General features: G+C 37.3%; 1 protein-coding gene across 3 annotated transcripts in view; it reads right to left on the bottom strand.

The window, feature by feature from the left end:
* Window positions 1–18,219, bottom strand: part of ZDHHC13 (zinc finger DHHC-type containing 13) — a 39,202-nt gene extending 20,983 nt beyond the window's left edge. The window contains exons 1-18 of one of the 3 annotated variants that reach the window (XM_026089330.1): window positions 18,184–18,219; window positions 17,057–17,199; window positions 16,516–16,638; window positions 15,938–16,015; window positions 14,590–14,734; window positions 13,680–13,744; window positions 12,943–13,105; window positions 11,787–11,912; window positions 11,356–11,489; window positions 11,150–11,177; window positions 10,518–10,544; window positions 7,618–7,671; window positions 6,468–6,530; window positions 5,902–5,995; window positions 4,410–4,493; window positions 2,910–3,067; window positions 1,373–1,470; window positions 5–641 (exon numbers count right to left, since the gene is read on the bottom strand). In XM_026089330.1, coding sequence (XP_025945115.1) covers window positions 506–641; window positions 1,373–1,470; window positions 2,910–3,067; window positions 4,410–4,493; window positions 5,902–5,995; window positions 6,468–6,530; window positions 7,618–7,671; window positions 10,518–10,544; window positions 11,150–11,177; window positions 11,356–11,489; window positions 11,787–11,912; window positions 12,943–13,105; window positions 13,680–13,744; window positions 14,590–14,734; window positions 15,938–16,015; window positions 16,516–16,638; window positions 17,057–17,199; window positions 18,184–18,210 — 1,746 coding nt within the window. In that variant the 5' untranslated portion in view covers window positions 18,211–18,219 and the 3' untranslated portion in view covers window positions 5–505. Of the gene's footprint in view, window positions 1–4; window positions 642–1,372; window positions 1,471–2,909; window positions 3,068–4,409; window positions 4,494–5,901; window positions 5,996–6,467; window positions 6,531–7,617; window positions 7,746–10,443; window positions 10,545–11,149; window positions 11,178–11,355; window positions 11,490–11,786; window positions 11,913–12,942; window positions 13,106–13,679; window positions 13,745–14,589; window positions 14,735–15,937; window positions 16,016–16,515; window positions 16,639–17,056; window positions 17,200–18,183 lie in introns of those variants that run through there. The other 2 variants (XR_003257384.1, XM_026089329.1) reach the window with 2 other exon arrangements.
* Between the last annotated feature and the right edge of the window lie 1,271 nt (window positions 18,220–19,490).

The following is a 19,490-nucleotide window of genomic DNA, read 5'->3' as shown; positions in this document are numbered from 1 at the left end:
ATACTTAAAAGCATAAAGGTTCTATTTTATTACATGTAACCCCCCCAAATACAAAAAAGATCTTAGAGATTTTCACAACATAAGGTAAGCAATAAAATTACAGTATATTTGTAATATTAGATTTTTTTAAAATAATTCAATGTTTCCCTTAATTGTCTTTGTTTAAACAATCTGCAAAACAAAGCAAAGGGTACCAATAAGGTTTTGAAATTCTGCCTTAAAAAACAACAACAAAAAAAACTTACGTTATAAAAAAAATACATTCTCAGTGTCATTTCAATCACATAAAATTTCTACATAGTATCAACTGAAACTATATATACAGACATACAGTGATTGTTTCATATCCAAATCTGCTGCAGCTTGTGCAGTGTAGGTTTACTATTTAAAACAATAATAAAATTTAAAACAAGCCACTTCCAAAATAATTTTTAAAGATTTAAAGAATACCTAGTTTTATTTAGCTTTCAGCTCAGCTGTTTTAGAAGTTCAGCAATACTTTTCTTCACACAGAATGAAGATTCTTCTCCTTTGCCAGATAAAAAAGATTGTACTGTTTGGTCCAATCAATTACATTGGGTTTGAACATACCAAGGCACCTGCACTGAAAAAAGTCTGCAAGATTCTGGAAGCATCCAAGACTGAAAATGAGAGAAATATCAATTAATAAACCCAACAAAATAAGACTGCAGGCAACAAAAAAATACACACGCACCACGATACAACATTTAAGATACAAGGCTGACAATGAAGACAGCTCTTGGAGAAGAAACATAAGAATAGTTCTCCTCTAGTCAGCATTATTCTTTTTGTGGATATTTCAACCTCCACTTCATTTAACAAAGAAAATAAAATTCAACTCAAACATTTAAAAATAGTATTTACTAAAAGTCTCATCTACTAACACAAAGATGAGGAAGTAAGTGTTTCTAACATAACAGAAAAACTCTGGTACCAATTTCTCTACTGAGTCAAGTTCTGCAAGAGAAGTCAGAAAGGGGTCAATTTATTTTATTCTCTTTCTGGACCCACAGAGCAGATGCAGTGCTCAATTAACAAATAAAAGGACAACACCCCCTTCCCCCCCAAAAAGCTATCTGCTAGTTAGAACTATGGACTGATTTTGGCATATCTTTTTCCTAAGCATACAGCCATGTAGGAAGAACCACACTAGCCACTATGATGAATGTTTTATTTCCTACAGTCAAAGACATCCTCAGCAAGGAAAATAAGGTTCATTCCTCCTCTTAGCATAATTGATAACAGGAATGATTAGTATGCCCATAGACTAACGTTTCTTTGTACTTATGAAGTAGTAGAACAAATTAGCACTGACGACTTATATCCTTAAATAGTCTCCATTAATGCTTACTTGTATGGAGTTCTCCTGAGTGAAACAGGGTGCTTAGATGACTTGTTCTGTATCAGGAGGTTCATTCTTTCATGTGAGGTCAATCCCAGAAATGTAATCTTAGGGAAAGAGAAACAAGTTATGGTTGAAAGAAACATGAACATCTCAGAAATTAAAACTGTGGTGACACCAAAAGACACTACTTAGATGGGAGGGAGGGGAAGCAGTTTGTTATATCTAACAAACAAGTAACTGCTGCCATACTTAGAAACTGAAAAGTTCATTTTTAAATATGTCACTTAGACTGAAACAGAATCCAGCAAGCTGTAATATTAATGCTTCCACCGAAAGGGCAAGCTTAATTGGATGGTTGTACCTGGGTATCTATAGAAATATAAAGAACTATAGCAGTTAAGCACCTGTCTTCTCAGGTTTTGTCTATGTTCTACCACAGAAATTATTCCATACCCTGAGAAAGATTAAATAGCTTGGCAAAAAAAAAAAAAAAAAAAAAAAAAATCAAGTAGATGTTAGAAATCCAACCATAACTTCGTGTTTTCTTGATTCCACGTCATCTTTCACGGAGTTTCACAATGAGATTTATGTTTTCTTTGAGCATTTTTGCTTAGTTATCTATTGCTTTTTCCACTTTTGTATTTTTTGATCAACATGATCTTACAAGCCTTTATAAATGGCTGCATGGTTGCTTCACTGAATGTTAGCTTGAGCCATAAACAGTACATTTACAAATTACTGTATGTACAAGACAGTAGGTAATTGTAGGTATTCTAACTAGACCCTTCCCGCTCCCCCAAGATGTTATCTCAATGTATTCGACATTAAAGAAATCTAGCAGTACATATTTAATATTCACATACAAATGGTGGATTTTTTTAAAAGAAATCCAAGATGTAAAACAACTCTTGAGCTTAATATGCTTAGCATATATCCAAGAGACATCTTTTCTGAAAGCTGCTAAACAAGCTTCTTCCCAGATGTTTTAAGACAGCTCTTTTCAATCTTTTTTGCCTAGCCAAGCTCTCCGAAAAAAACAACAACAAAAGAAATCAACTCATGGAAGTTTGACAATCCTTATCAGGATAAAAACAGGGTCATACACCTTTATCGTAGCAACGGCATTTAATACGATGCACTGCTGAGCTCTGCTATAGAATTTTCAGTTCAGAAATAATTATGCCATGGGCAGAGCTTTTGCAGCATTATTTAGGCAGTAATACCAGTTCTATTAGTCAGATAATTTTCTTGCCTTTAAATATATATATTTTAACAGGTTTGGGATTTTTGATGAGCAGTAAAACAAGAAATCAGTTATAGGAATGATTTGCAGATTGTGATCCAACTTTTACACAGGGATGGTGAGACACAAGTACCTGCAAAACTCGGAGGATTGCCCTAGGATTTAAGATATGCATCTAGCTGTGCCATTAATTTGATAAGGAAAGCAGGCACAAGATCCCTGAGGCAGCAATTCATCTAGGAAAATATTTTTATTTGATTGCTCCTTAAGAGGGGAACACAAACTAAAGCAAAACAGTACCTGATAAAGCTGAACAATTAGCAACAATGAAGCCCACACAGTATGGAAACAGGCTAGTGTGAAGATGTAGAAAACCCACGGAGAACAATATATTATCTCTGTGAAGTAAGACCATGCTCCACCTTGACGATAACTTGTTGCACAGTGGTTTGACCAATCTGATAATAAACACAAATAGCTAATTACATTTTTAATATAGACTACCTAAGAACAGAACAAAGAATATTTGCACAAGAGATTATATGGCAACATGCCCTAAAAATACCATGTTTAATATACCATGTTACCACTTAAGAACACCCACCTACCTATTTGACTGCTTGCTATTCTTCTGTACAATCTTTATATTATGTGTTTGTAATCCACTTAATGAGCATTTAATGCACTAGCTAGGTACTCATATAAAACTAATTAGTGACACTGAAGTCATCATCTTTCATTGTCAAGCTTCTGGAAATATGGCTTTGTGCTTATTTACGGTTTTAAGACAAGTACTTATAATTTATCTCAAACTTCATCAAGACCACATCGCAACAAAGCCAAGCAAGCAATAGTTCACCAGGATTAAGCAAATGTAATCTGGATTGTGCAAATTTTGTAAATTTCTTAGAGACATTTAAAGCCTACCATGTATATTTTTAACCTATAAAAACCTAACAGAGCAAAGTCTTTTGCCTCCAAGTCAGCAGAAAGATAAAGAACTTTTCCCCATGTTCATTCACACCCAGGAACTGGAGAAAAATACTTTTTTTTCCCCACACTTAAGACAACTACCGAAACACAGGAAAGCAACTTATGTTCACACCACATGTTCTCCCCTACCACAGCTGATTCACTTCACTCTACGCCAAGTATTGACTCATTTCAAAATAACGTGAATGAACATAAAATATAACAAGCTCCCTCTGTTTTTGATTTAAAATGTTGACAATATGTCAATTCATTCTCAGGAATTACATTGCAAGGGGGTCTCCTCTTTTCCAATAAACTTTTGAATTTCACAAGGTAACATTTTGGATTTACTAATGAGTGTATAGCTCTCATCTTTTCAAAGTTTTCACTATGCTAAAAAAAAATTTTTTTTGCAAGAGTTCAAAACAGATATCTCCAAACAATAAAATAAGGTCTTTCCAACAATATGTTTACAAACTGATTTTCTATTGCAGGAAAGAGTATTCAAACTGGAATTGGTATCCTGACTTCCAAATGGCTACCCTCTCTGATATTGCATTTACCAAAAACTGACATCCTTCTAGGGCAACAGCTTTAAAGAATGCATTTTTTAAGTTTCTACTCAATACAAAATTAATCAGATGTTTGATCAGACTCAGATACACTGATATATTTTAATTTAAAAGAGCTACAAGATAACATCACTGCTGAAATCTGGTATCAATTGTGAAGGTATAATTATGCTTGATGGAAATGAAATATTGAAAAATAAAGAGCATACATACAGCTCCTTGAAAGCAAAATTAGAATAAATTCATGAATACATACACAGAAGAGTTCCATAAAGCAGCCAGACACCAGTCATAGTTAGGAAAAACAGGAACAACACGTAATAATGATGGTTGCCAATGCCTGTATTGGTGCAAGGAAAAGAAAACGTTAACATTTTTTATTTTAAACAGTATTTGCATTTCTCCTAGAGTTAATAAGAATAGGAAGAATCAGAAACAGTTCTCATGATCACCTCTGCTACCCTCAAAAGGAGGGTGACAAAGCTGGTCTCCTTCTCAACTTTCTCCTGTTACCCATCCCAATTTACACAACAGAACTAGTCTTTATAAAGCCAAACAGAATTTGTCCCTTCTTCAGAACATACCTTTGATTGTTTTAGTTCGATAAGAACTGATTATGCTACCACAGCTCTCAAGCATATTACAGTTGCCTTGTATGACTTAAAAATCTGATCTATTCCGATTTAATTGTTTGACCTCTGTTTTCTTCAGAATTGCAAACATACATATAAAAAGACAGAGACTTCTGCCAGAAAAGCTGTTATATGAAGATGTATGGTTCTTTTTCTTTGAATTACAACCAGAATTGCTCAAAGTTTTGAAAAAAATACATAGGAATACGTATCACCAATTTGTAAAAAATAAATACTGCAAAGAAAGTTACTGAATATTTAATAGTGCAAAAATAATGACTTTACTGGCAAAAAAAAAAGTTAGAAATATGTTGCTATAATTTTAAAGCTCTAGCCTTTGAACCTCAAACATCACCAACAATGAGACATACAGGAAGGAAGCAGGAGCTTCTCTAAGAGCACAAGAATGTTGTTTTTTTTTTWAAAACAAAAACCCTGCCCTACTAGCTCCCTGGTCCACCTGCTCCTGTATACTGTCCCTAACAGTGGCAAATAGGCGACATTAGGGAGCGCAAACAAGCCTGGTCACTTTCTACAACTCATTCTCTCAGCCATGGCTGCTGCAGAGCGGCAGAGCGTGCTTACGTGTCTAATTCTTTTAGTATTAGCTTTTGGACCTGTTGTCCAAAATTTTGCTTTATCCCTTCCTGAACCTTCTGATAGTGTCTGCTTCCACAAATCCTTACAGCAACAAGTTCCAAAATTTCACCACCTGCCATGTAAAGATATCTTTCTTTGCCACTTTTAAAACCAATTTCTAATCTGAGTCTCCCCTAGTTCTAGTATTACACGCATGGTGAATAACAGTTTTATGTTCACTTTAACTATCACTTTCAACAATTTTGAGAGTCTCAGTTATATCCCCTCTTCCTTCTTCACTCAAGAGTCCTAGGTTTTCTAGTCTCTACTTTTAAGGCAACCATTCCATCCCATTAATCATTTTAGCTGCCCTTCTCAGTGCCACCTGGCTAGTTACTCTCTATACTTGCCAGTGAAACCTTCGATATCAACTATGTATTCTTATATTAGGTTTGCCCTCTTTCAGGCGATAAATGCTAGTTCTGCAACTCTTTTAACACGTGGTATTTTCAAATTTGATAAAGAAAATATTCTGACCTATGCACTGTCCAATCCATAGAGAATGCTGATCATATCTGGCTACGCAGGAATCACAGGCAAGGCAATGCATAGATCTCAAAGGTTTCTTTACCTAGTAGACCAGGAACAAAAAGAATAGTCATAGCAAAAACATGTATTTTGCTCAAAGTTTTGAGCATCACCTAAAAAAAAAAAAAAAAAGGAGGGGAGGGGGCTGTTAGAGCAGTAGCCCTATAGCACAATAATGCACAAGCAATATATTTTGGACACCATATTTTGCAGGTTTCCATTATATAGTAATTGTTACAATGCAGAACATAGTTGATAACTGTACATATTTTTACAACAACAAAAAGCAGAGGGAAATAACAAAGCTGTTTTATTAAGATCAGAGGCCAAGGGTCTCAAGGCATTGTTTTTGTCACCTTCTGAGGAAAAAAAAAAAAGAAATCAACTAAAATACAACAAACTACACATGTAACACCTGCATGACAAGAAAGGAAGAAAAAGGGTTTTTTTAATTGTTGTATTGAGTAAAAGCCAGGTTAAAAAAAAAAAAATGTAAACATCAAAGCCTTACTTACAAGACATGATGGGCAAAATGTTCTAAAGTCCAAGCAACCTGCTTCTGCAAGAGCAACAATGTTCTGAAAGACAAAGTAGTTTGCACTGGCATTTAGAATACAGTTTCAGGGTGTCTATGAAGATTTCTTTTTAAAGTTAGGCCTTTTGCAGACGTTAAGCACTGCGAGTGCCAAGCACCAGTAAGAAAAGTACTTGCTATTTACAGAGAAAAGGTTCATGAAAAACACACCATGGCATAGACTAATACAATTTCATTCATGCAGTATTTTCAAAAAATAGCTCTATGTTGCCAAAATTAATAATGTTAATGAAATGTTCTTAAAAATGAGATGGTATTAAGATACAAGGTATCTCGCATACAGTCAGACGGACTTCAAAGAGATGAGGAGAGCTGCTATATTTAGCATTCCTTTATCAGTACTAGATAGCCAATAGTTACTAGTCCTGTGGCAACAATATTGAACAAGATAAAATTTCAGTTTACTCTCCCTGCCAATCTGAAGAAATGCAACCCCATGGAGAGCAAAAAAGAGAACACAAACAGAATGTTGTTCATAATACATGGGTTGGGAATGCCTACATTATACCAAATATTAAGCTGTCTACTGACTGCTTGGCCATGAATTCTTTTTGCCACTGTAGAAATACAACTACGAAATACCATGTTTTAAAAAAATCAAACCACAGTACACAACTTCAAAGAATCTGACAAAATTTAAAACATTTCTAGCACTTAGTATAGCTTATGACCATGAAGAACTGTAGAATTGTGAGTATCTCTAAGTTTAGATACCTGAAGTGGAAACCATTCAAAATAGTCATGTTTAAGTGAATTTCTACCTGATTTAATATCACAGACATCATCAGTGGTGTGGGTCTATATGATGTTTAGCTGAGGCTCACATTTCAATGAGAAGATGCAGGAAAGGAAACAACAGCAGGATGAAGAAGGTAAGGAAACAAGCACCAATAGGAGAAATTATTTACAATCTATGCTGTTTGATGACAGAGCTAAGAGCTCTTAAAAGAAAATAGTATTTTACTGCTTGCAGATTTAACAAAGATACACAAGAAGACAAACCAACCAACCAAAAACACACACATGTTGTAACAGGTTAGCCCTTCCATTTGTTATATGAAATTACCTACCTCTTTTTTTTCTTCTTCTGAAGTCTTAATGTATCCAGGATCAGTTCTCCAAGTCTTATAGAAATAATAAAGAAGACCCACTACGCTGAACACAACAGTTATTTGGAAAATTGTGTCGGCTACACGCAGTATTCAGATTAAGGAACACATGCTTATGTCAAATATCACCACCATTTGGTAGACAAATAATATATTTTTCAAGCAATACACAAAAAGGAGAAGAATGACTTTCTTATGGCAGTATTTTCTCTGTTCCTCAGAGACCATCTGTCAGAGAAGTTGAATATTCTGTCTAGTTCAGCTTTGGAGAGAGGCCTTTTACAACTGATATAAGCCTGCACTGCAATAAAGCTCGCTGTCATCCTCACTAGCCGGGTGCAGACTTTTACCTTTCAACACATAACAGCTATAAAATAAATACCATTTGTTTTTCCCTCTGAAGTTTTGCTATCTTATTTAAATAATACCAATGGGACATACACAGTTATTAAAATTCCAGAAGCTGTGAGATTTGACTGATGCACAGACACCAAAAAACTTAAAGCAGGTTCTGATATTCTGGCAGTTTTCTGAGTCTTATCCTCTATTAATTTTTTTCAACTAAAACAACTGAGTAAATTCCAATAGAAAAATGTGACTTCAGTTATCTTGGAAACTTTTTTCACTCAAAAAGCAAGCACACACTGCTAAACACTTCCGAAGTGAATGGGACAGGTACTGGGAATCTTTTTTACCTCACAAATATACCAAGACCTTGAACTGACAAATCATTGGTCTAAATGGACTTTTTTTTTTTTCTTGTACTTCCCCATTCCTTTTACCCAGTGACTTACTGTTTTAATTACAGAATATAGAGGGAATTCATATCATATAAACTTCAGAGAAGTAGATTTAAATTGAGCACTTTTAATATATAGTTATTTGATGCAACTTCTCTAGCCAACAAAATACTATTACATACAATGAGGATATACAGTCACCAGAAACAGAACTCTCAAACTATGAAATAAAGACACTTGTAAATCTGGTGAAAGGGGGAGGAAACCATGTCAAGATTAATGTTCTCCATACAGCAACAGAGGAATGTGGAGTGTGACAAACTGCATACTATTAACTTTAACCTTCTAACTTGAGAGCTCGTGCTCCTAAAAAACAGGCAATGAAGCCCCTAGGGAGCAGAGTGCCCAAGCATGGATTCCATCTCAGCTGGCTCTCCACTATTCATAGAGTCAGGATAGTGTGACTAACTCTTAAAATCAAGTACAAAACATCAAGGTTGTTTTGTCTTACAAACTAAAAATACAGCAAAGTAGTTCTAATTAAAAAAATCAAGAAGATAAACTATGAAATACTGGCAATGTACACTTTCAGTCTTACAGTTGCGTTTGGTTACAATGCAATTGCAGGGTGCACTTTTGTAAGCCAAGATGATGGTTCATTTCCTATGGATATTGCCGGTCTATTTGCACTTTTATTGTTTTTCAGATCTGAGAGTAGCCCTGAATTAGGATAGCTGGACTTTTTCAGTCAGTCTAGGGGAATAGTTTGACATACAAATATGGGCAAATAAAATATTTAACACTTTTCTGACATTCAGATCTGTGGGCAGTTCCATAGGGAAAATACACATATGAGAAAAAAGGTTAGACAGTGAGAAGGAAAACTCTCTGCTTGTCCATGTTATCCAGCTATAGTTAGACTTTCAAGAGCATCATTATGCTCACCATCTTCAGCAGAGTGTCTTATTCAAACCTGCTAGATTGGAGAGGTTTTTCCCCCCACCTTCTAACTCAGATGATACTGAGAAAAATCTTAAAGCTCCACAATGCAACACTGAATAATATGCTTTCTGTTCAGACAAGCATATGCATGTATCTCCAACCAGAATACTCTTTAATGAGTTCAGTGAAATTAATCCTGATAATTGTATTAAAGAGATCTAATTAGAAACAGTATGAAAGATAATGCCATTTAAAGAATGAAGTAATTAAAAGTGAAACGCTACTTAGTGTAAGAACATCTTATAGCTGGTTTAATACAACATTATTTTCAGTTTTAAGTATCTTCCTAAGATCTTTTTAATGGAGCTTTTCACAGAACTAATCAATAAATAAATGGCCTGTGTGCGTCAAAAAAGCAGAGCACAGAAAAGTAAGAAAACTAAATGCAGACTATTGAATAAACATTGCTGTACTCATCAGTCCAAAGCCTCTTCAAAGAAAGTGCACTGTATACTGAGGATGCAGCATAACCTCTGAATATGACAGGAGCCTGGAAAATCTATTTGGGGGGGGGGGGGGGGGAGAGAGGGGGACACAAAAGCTTGCTTTTTTAAAACCAAAAGCAGGAATACCATCACCTGTTGAATCCTTGTCATTTTAGAACTAGAGATGCTTTTAAAATTGCTATTAATGCATGCATGCTCCAAAAGTGAGCTTTACTATGTGCCAAAATACATTACTGGATCAGAGTCTCGATGAGGAAGATTATGGAGTCACATTGAGACTGTGGCATATAACACAGAATTTGATTTCTGGGCCTCAGATTTAAGCAAACTGTCAATACAAAATTCCAGTTACAGAAGAAATAGTTCACAGTAGTATACAAATGTATCCTAAAGATAAAAGAAAGCATATATATTTAGTCCTTTAACTTTAATAACTCAAAATTATTTAACCCCTGCCCAATAAAGTAAACCGATCTTACCAGATTTTAGTAGTCCTATGGAATTATCTGGGACTGTTAATTACTATTTGTATGACTGGGCTTAGGTTTATTAGGAGCTGTAAGTAGAGTCCTATTGTGTTCCCCAAGTATAAAGGATATCAGGCAGGAACCAGACAAACCAGGTCACAGACATCCAAAAAACGGAACTTAGCATAAATGCTGTAGGAAGATACCTTCGATTCCTGAGCCCCACAAATCGCCTGAAAGAATATTAAAAGAAAAAAAAAGAAAAGTAGATTTTATTTAAAACAACTCCATAGAAAACAAATTTGTCAGTTTTGTTATTTTAAAAACTTTACTCAGGATACCTTTAAGCAATTAAAAACTGCTGCTCAAATGGATTCTTTAGCCAAATGGGTACAGGGATAACAAAGCAAAAATAAACTGAAGAGTGCTCTGTTCCAGTCTAACATTAAATATCAGAATTTATGTAGTAGTGTGTGAAAAACACAATCTCTCTTTATTTGCACACAGATAGTATTGTCATTTCAATGGATACTGTTATGGTAACTGTTGAAGAAAGCAGGAAACCTGAAAAATAGCTTGGGATAATGCTGGGAGGTCTGGGAGGTCTGGGGAACAGAGGGAGAGGGAATGGTTCATTAAAAACTCATCCTGTGTCACAAATGAAGAGGAAAAAGTTGAGATAAAGCACACTTCTAAACACTGTGAATAGATATCTCAGTGTGCACCAGGTGCAGACCTTCAGTAACAATCTCTTTAACCTAAAAATTAGTTAACAGTCTGCTTAAAAAGACTTGTTTTCCTCAAATTTTCAGCAGTGATAAACTATTGTTTCACACACCTGAAAGCATTTGGCTTCTATCATCATTCTGAAAAAAAAAAAAAAAATATATATATATATATATATTTTTTTAATCCTTCACAGAAGTAGCAACTATTTTTCAAGAATTATTTTACAGACTAAGTGAAATTGAAAAGAATACTTCAGATACCATATATGGCATCCATGACAAATAAATGCACATATAGAGAGAAAAATTCACAAACCTCACAAACAGAGTCATTCCAAACAGTATCAAGAGAAGCAGACTTCCTTTCAAAAGCCAAGAATCAGAACTTAAGTCCATTACATATCCTATGGCCCACATCAATGTCAAGGAAGATGCCAACAGCAGGAAAAGCTATTAAAATGAATATTGTTAAAAATGACAAAATATTCAAGCAAGATTTACTTCAAAAATATTCAGGTAATATAACAATGAATGCTACTGAGAGACCCAAGCTAGAAAACACAAGTAACATAACAAACCATTACACAGACACACAGATGCCCCACACCTAAGTGCTTACAGATTATTTGATTTTTACGTGCCCAATTTTGAAAACCTTAGAGGGCCTTGCTGTTACACAAGTTATATATTATTCTAAACACACAATGCTGTAGCTTTATTTCTATTAGTTTTTTCTCACAAAATTACCTCATATTTCTCTACTATTCTCAGTAATCTGCAATTTTTTCTGCTTCTCATTCTTTCTTCCTCAGTTAGCATATAAACAATTAAGCGATTTTGAGTTTCACGAGCAAGGTCAAGCGGTGTCTCTCCCTTGAACAACAAAAACAAATGCTTATTTCTTTATGTATTTAACACACAAATATTTACCTTTGTAACAGCAGCAAGAAATAAATATAGTTAAAACAAGAATAACTTGGTGGTTGCCTTCCCCCCCATACCCTCCCTCCCCCCCGCCTTTTTTTTAAGCCAAGTGTAGGCTAAATTCAGAGTTTTAATACACTTCACTCGCTGCTTTGCAATGCCAAAGAACAGATACACACAATCAGATCACATTTCTCCAAATTATCTATTGGATTGTCTCCAAATACCTGAAACGCTAACCTGGCTGCTAGAACATTACATACCCATTGAAAGGAAAGGTTTCTTGTTTATGTTAACTTTTTAAAAATAAATACCAATATTCTAAGTCACACATGAGTAAGCAGCAGATGGAGAAGGTGCACAGCTTAATCCAGAAATCCTGAATAAACTATATTTTACTTGCATATCTACACAGTATTATCAATCAACAGGGTTTCAATATTTATACTTTTCACTACCACTTTTAACAAATATTAGGACTAAGACTTATATATGCTACTAGCACTTCTGAATGTATAAACAGCCACTGTCAAACACTTTGAAAAGAGGTGGATGTTTTCCTCTAATAATCAAAATCTTTAATAGTCCCACTGGACACCCGGACACTGTTATTCTTGAAAATTCTGGCCTAAGTAATTACTCCTCACAACAATCTTTTAAGATAAGTAAAAGCTGACTTAAAAAAGAAGAATCTGAGAAGGAAACACTGATTATGTCCACAGTGATTAAAAGGCTCGACTGTTCATTAAGTAAATGTTGCAGACAGTGTCTGTATTCATCTTTTGTACTACACACAAGAAAAGTTCTAACTCCTTTTGTTAAAAAGTAAGAATACCAGTTCTTAGTCACCCACCCTGTTCCAAAGGACATCAAGATGAGGAGGAAAACTAAGGAGAAACTAAGAAGAAGAAAGCTAAGCTTCAAATAAACTTTATAAATTCATGTCACATGTGACGAAATACCATGAAAGAAACTGTACCTTGACATTTTTTATGTCCATGCTAGCACCAGCTTCCAGTAACAGATCCACAGCACTTACATTTCCTGATGTAATTGCCCAATGCAATGCAGTATTCTTTAGAATGTTGTCTACAGCATTGAGAGAAGGGTTAAACTTTAAGAGAAACCTCGTGGGTTCTGGTCTAGATGAAAATGAAGTATAAAAGTTAATAGATGATAATATGTACTGGAGATGAAGTTTTTAAAAATGTTATAAGAAAAAGAGAATTGTTCCAATCTGAAATAACTGCAGATACAAAACTCCTTCTCTCAGAACAAGCTCATCAACAGTATATCCAAGTTCTGAAATCAGGACCTGCCTGAAGGTTTTTCTCTACACTATGCTATCTCATTATTTTAACAGATAAGAGGTATTCACGCAGTTTGTAACTTTCTACAACACTGTGTGTAAACTTACAGCTCTCCTTTATTATAATGCACTTTACTGTGACCACCTCCATTTATTTTCACTTCTGGAAAAGCGGAATTATGCTGCAGGTGTTCCAGCTGTAAACCTAAACTTTTATTTAACGTTTTTTGTCTTTCTTTGCTTTATCCAATTAGCTGCTTCACATTTCCTAATCTCTAAAATTCTGCATATTTTAGTATGACTAAAGGGAAAGAAATGTCAGTTTAACAAAAAGTCTTCAGAGAAAAAAAAAAAATTAATCTCTGGGTACAATAAGACAGATTCTTTTTAAGTTATCCACTACTTACCCAATCACTTTTTGTGCTGATATCATTAGAGGCGTTTGTCCACTGAAGTCTGTTTTATCTACATTCTAGATGTGCGTGTGTGTGTGTATATATATATATATATATATATATAAAAATAAAAACAAACAAGTGATTAATAGTGATTTCAGGAAACAAAGACACATGGTCAGACTCTCAACAACATAACTGGTTTAGCTTCACTGAAGTAGGGAAAGAAACTGTGTTAAGCCATCCAAGAAACCAGCACTCAAAAATTTTTTGCCTTCCCTGGGTCTTGCATGCCATTCCCTTCAGAAGATACTCAGAGGTTCCACTAAGGATATTTAAGGGAACCATGTTAACCAGATTTCTTTTCCTTTTCTGCTCAAAAGTGCTACCAGTAGAAGGCACTTTAGAAAGCATTTTTTAGCAAATGTTATACTTATTAGTTCTTACTTCAGATGCAACCTAAGCAAATATTAACTACAGTGGATGTAACATAAAATAAGCAAAACCAGAAATTTCCCATAAAAAAAAAATACTCAGATCTAGTCTGATCATCTATTCTGCAAGCTTCAGCTAGTGGACAATTGCATGGATTTCTAGTTATGAATTTGTAATCAAACAGTAAATAATCCATGGTGTCTATATTTCATATACTGCTATTTGTTATCAGGTTTAAAAGCCAGTTATTTATACTGCACAACAAATCTGCACAGCATTAGCAGTTGTGCTCAGACATTGTGAATTGTACAGGGATGACAAAAAGACTGGAAAGAATAAAGAAGATTAAGGATCTCTGAACTTATGATATAGGGAAATACTTGCCAAATATCTTTTGTCATCTAGAAAAGAAAACAAACTCTGTATCTGCAATACATAAGCAACTGCTCTTAAGTAGAAAACTATGCTTGGGACATCAGCAACGTACCTGGCCTTTTGATATGAGGTAAGCTATAATAGGCATGTGTTGAAACAGCACTGCTAAATGAATGCTACTGAATCCTTCCCCATCAATAAGACTGGGATCTGCTCCACATTTCAACAATAATATGACCGTAGGTAGGTGTCCTTGCCTGTAAAGATATAAGAAATGAAACCATAAAGATGACAAAAAAAGCTGGAAATCTCAATGAAAGCATTGCCATAACAATTCTCTTAGATACACTTAAAAAAAATTTTTTTTCCCTTCAGAATCTTGTATTTTTATCCAGAAAATTACTTTTTTAAAACTAAAGGTTTACCCTAGGGCACACATACATCCGTAATTCAATCTGAGGCAATATAGTAATTTAGAATACAGTGGTCAGTGGCAGTAATTTCTCCTGTGAGTATTCTTTCTTAGGAGAAGTATCTAACTTTGTTCTGCTGTAGACTAAGGTAGCCCAGAGAAACCACTGTTCTTCCAACATGAGAATTTGCACTCAAAAAATTATTGGAGAATCATTATTTCCAGCTAATATTTCCCAGACAAACATTATTTTGTTCTTCTGATCATTTTACTCAAGTCATGTCCTAGAAACCAAAACTATATATAGGGTTTAAAATTATATCATGCTGGACAGATAGTCTACACACACACATGTAGAAGGGCAGGTCAAAAGAGACATTAAATATACCCAAGCTCCAGTAGCTACTATTACTCAGAAAGAGATACTGCATATTTATGGCGGCTGCTATACATAGTCCAAGAAGAAAAGCCAACATCACCAGGGCAGAAGGCCAAAAATATCTATGTGCTACTGAGCAACAAAATATCTTACACTTGTTCTGCTACCACATGCTAGCACTTTAAGGTTCAGGATTGTCAGTGCCGAGTCTTATAACAGCACACCAACTCAATCTAGTAGAGAAGCATAAGAATATGAAAGCATATTAGTTAGACATCCTGAAGTCTGAGAGGAACCTTGACCACGATATTTTCACATCTAAACTATGCCCTAATAAGCATCAAAAGTACCAAATAAGTATCAAAAGTGAACTAACACACCTGAGTTCTTTTTTGCCCAGTAAGGCAGGACTTAAGAGACAAATGCTGAATAGTATTGCTTAAAATGTGAGTCAAAGTGACCAAAATACATAGATTAGCTGTATAACACAACTTTGTGGCCTGCAAAGTTTCCAGGTATCAAAGAACAGATTTCAGCATTATTATGGGCATGAAAACTAAGCAACACAAAACTGAATTTGATTTAAGATGACAACTACTGGGCTACACAAAACGATACTGTAACAGATCATACTAACAAATTTACAACTGACAATTGTAAGCAGCATACCTAATGGCCCAGTGAAGTGGAGTTGAATTCAAATCTCCACCTAGCTGATCCACTATTGCACCTTTGGAAATATAAAACCTGTAACAGCAACAAAACAAGATTAATAAGAGTCATAATAAAACATTATACTAAGGATAACACAGCTCTAGAAGTAAATAAATTGTAATCAAGAAACTTTCACTAAAGAAGCAAATCTACAAGAATATTTTGCAGTAAAAGATGGTGTTCTGAGAAAATGTTTAACTAAGAAAACAAAAAGTAGTAACTAGCAAGGCACCTATAACATCAGCTTCAATCTTTATTAAACAAAACAAAAAAAAACAAAGAAGAAAACCTAATTATTTTATCCACTGCACAACTTCACACACACAGAAAATGAATAGTGGTAACTTCACATTTCAGTGACATCTTCACAAAGGTAATCAGGCTACAATTTGAATTTTATCTTTTTCTTCTGAAGCAGCATATCCCATTTGTTCTAAAACGCAATTAAAATAGTGACCATAATTAAGAGTAGCAGAATACTTGTGCTGTTTTTTCTAACTATGCAATTGTTTTCACAAGGACTCGGCACTTGCCTAACCAGCTCCTGCCTGTTGTTTATCGCTGCCCAGTGAAGAAGAGTCACATTTTCTTTGTCTGGTTGCCGAACATCATATCCTGCTTCTACCAGTTCTTTGCATCGCTCTAGTAATCCATACCTTAAATAAGAAAAAAATAAATTGATTTACTTATAATTCAGTTGTTAAAAAAATCCTCCAACAGAGGGTATCACATACTTAAGGAAACCTCAGTAAGCCTCATCCAGCAGTTCCTACTTGAGCAAAATTCCACATCACATTCAATGGAAGTCTTGCAAAAAGATCTGAGCTGAGCCCTGATATATAGAATTTTTTACCTCACACAACAAACTGGATTGAGATATACCTGACTGCATGTTGTTTATGATTAAAAATATTTCCAGTAGTATCTTACAGTGATTTTCAACTTTCACTAAAGAGAGAACACGGAGCAGTAAAATTTTTCTTCACAAAAATATCAAAAATGGCTTACACTGTTTGAAACACCCATGTATTTCAACATTTTGCACACAGAGAACATATACCAACATATACTTACTGCGTAGCCTTGACAATATCACAGGTACAAGGGTCCTCAACAAATGGATATGGTCCTGATAGAGCTGATAGATCTTTATCACTGTGGATAGGGTGACAGCTGCACGTAAGCGGTCGATGAGGCCCGTGGCAATGGTTTTCACACTGTTGGTTATGAACAAACTTTATTCATCTACTAGACAACATATCTTTCTCTTTATGAGGAACACGCACTATACTTGTAAAGCTGCATTAATACAAATAAGGAATTGAATTTAAAACACAGTTAAAAACCTAGAACCACCTGACAAGAGACGCCTTTGCTTAGCAGAAGGTTGCAGGAGCACACAAAGATGGTTAAATGTGACTAGACCACATTACAAAGGCACTGCACACACTGTAAAATTAGCTTCAAACAGAACACCTTTACTGTAAACAAATTGCTTATCCATAACAACGTTTCTACAGGAAAAAAAAAGACAACCTATATCCCTAAATATGTTTTCTTAATAGAACAGAACTGGAAAGTCGCGTGGACAAAGGCACACGTCTAAAAACCAGCTGCAAGGTACCAGGAAACGAGCGTGCCGCAGAGGACGTGACACCGCCTGGCTGTCAGATACCGCTGCTGGGAGTCGCCGCGTACCCGGGGCGCCCGACCGAGCCCCGCGGCCCGGCCCGGCGGGCAACGCGAAACACGTGATCGTCAGAAAAAGGACACTCAGACCACCCCCATAACCGCCACGTTTTACCACGCGCTAAGCTAAAACGGCGACGTTAAGCGAGCTTTCACGAGGCGAACACCCCAAACCCGCCCCGGTGAAGCCAGCTACAAGCGAGGGGAGGCAAACGCCTCCCCGCAGGCAGCGTGCGCGGCCTCGGCCCGAGCGGCAGGTCTTTCTCCGCCCCTCACCCTCGCTCCCACCGCCCTCGGCATCGCCCCGAGGCGCAGCAAAACCCTCCTGCCGCAGCCGGCCGCCCTCCGCGGGGGCGAGCGGAGGCGAGCGGAGGCGAGGCGGCCGCGGCGCGCGACCCCAACGCGGCCAACGGCCGGCGGCGGCCGTTAACGGGCGCCACGGGGGCCGTTAACGCCCCCCCCGCTGCCTCCCCAGCCCCTTCCTGCCCCCGGCAGCCCCCGCCCGCCCTCACCGCGGCGGCGCCGCCGCCGGCAGCCATCCTCGCCGCCCGCCGCTCCCGGCCCTGCCGCTTCCTGCCTCCCGGCAGCGGGCGGCGGCGGCGCCCCGCGGAGGGCGGGTCCCCCCCGCGCCACGGCCGAGCAGAGGAGCGGGGGCGGGGGCTGCCGGAGGAGGCTCCGCCGCAGCAACCCGCGGCGGGAAAATAAGCGCCCCGAGGGCGCGGGTGGCCCGCGTGGCCCTGGCGGGCGCTGTGCCGCCCTTTGTAAGAGTTAAGTTACAGCCCTGCGGGGCCCGGCGGAGAGGAGCGCAGGGCCGCGCGAGCCCCGGGCCCTTCGCCCGCCGCCGCCGCTCTCGCGCCCGCCAGGCCGGGACGGCTCCCTGCCTTCCCGCGGCTCTGCGGCTCCTGCCTCCCGCCCTCTCCCGCTCGCGTACGCGGCAGATGCTCAGCTTCTGGCTGGAACTCCTTTTTTCACAGGCAGTAGCCTGGAAGCACGTCATGGGATATGTGCTGTGCATTTTACATAAGATCCGACCGCCGTCAGCAGCTGGGACGTACTCCCGTCTGCATAACCCTCCGGGGCCTGGAGGCTCAGCTGATGGGAAACAGGTTCAATGAAAAACGATCTTAGACCTGTATGTAGCAAGCCCCACACCTTGCTTAAGAGGTATTTACCAAGGTTATAATCCACTCCGCCCACTTTGCATTTTACAACAGCAGGAGCTAAGAAAACACTTGGAACCAGTGCAGAGTTCAAATGCTGACAAGTCTATTTTAAAATGCCAACAGGAACTTCCAGTCAATTCTAAAGCTTCCCAACATTTTGACACTAGATAGTATTACAAGCAAGCATTACCATATGAAAAGCTACCAAAGAATTAAGTGAATGATGAACGCATTCAAAAAAAAATCAATGCCTCATTTATAACTGTCCATGCACTGGTTAAAGTAAAATCTATGGGTAGGGGAGGAAGAGTGAACATTTTAGTGAAGCCTCTGCCATAATGCACATACAGAAGGGGCAGAAGAAGAGTTATTCAAGCATCCATAAATGCAGCCTCTTATTCACAAGAGTTTGATGTTGTAACCTTAACAACATTCCTTTGGCGTGTTTTTGCATGTAGCTTCCCGCATCTATTTTTAAGAAAAAAAAAAAATGTAGTTCCTGTCCTATATAGTCATGGCACTCCCTTCACTATCTATCATTAGAACAGTAGCTACCATTTCAGTTTAGAAACTCAATACACAGCAAATGACCCAAAAGAAGCTGTTATCAGCCATCCTGAAAGACTCAAAATGCCTGTCATGCATGCACCCCTGCA

The sequence above is a fragment of the Apteryx rowi genome, unplaced genomic scaffold (genome assembly GCF_003343035.1).
Source record: "Apteryx rowi isolate R43461 unplaced genomic scaffold, aptRow1 scaffold_81, whole genome shotgun sequence".
Lineage (NCBI taxonomy): Eukaryota > Metazoa > Chordata > Aves > Apterygiformes > Apterygidae > Apteryx > Apteryx rowi.
This window is presented reverse-complemented; position numbering and strand designations above follow the sequence as displayed.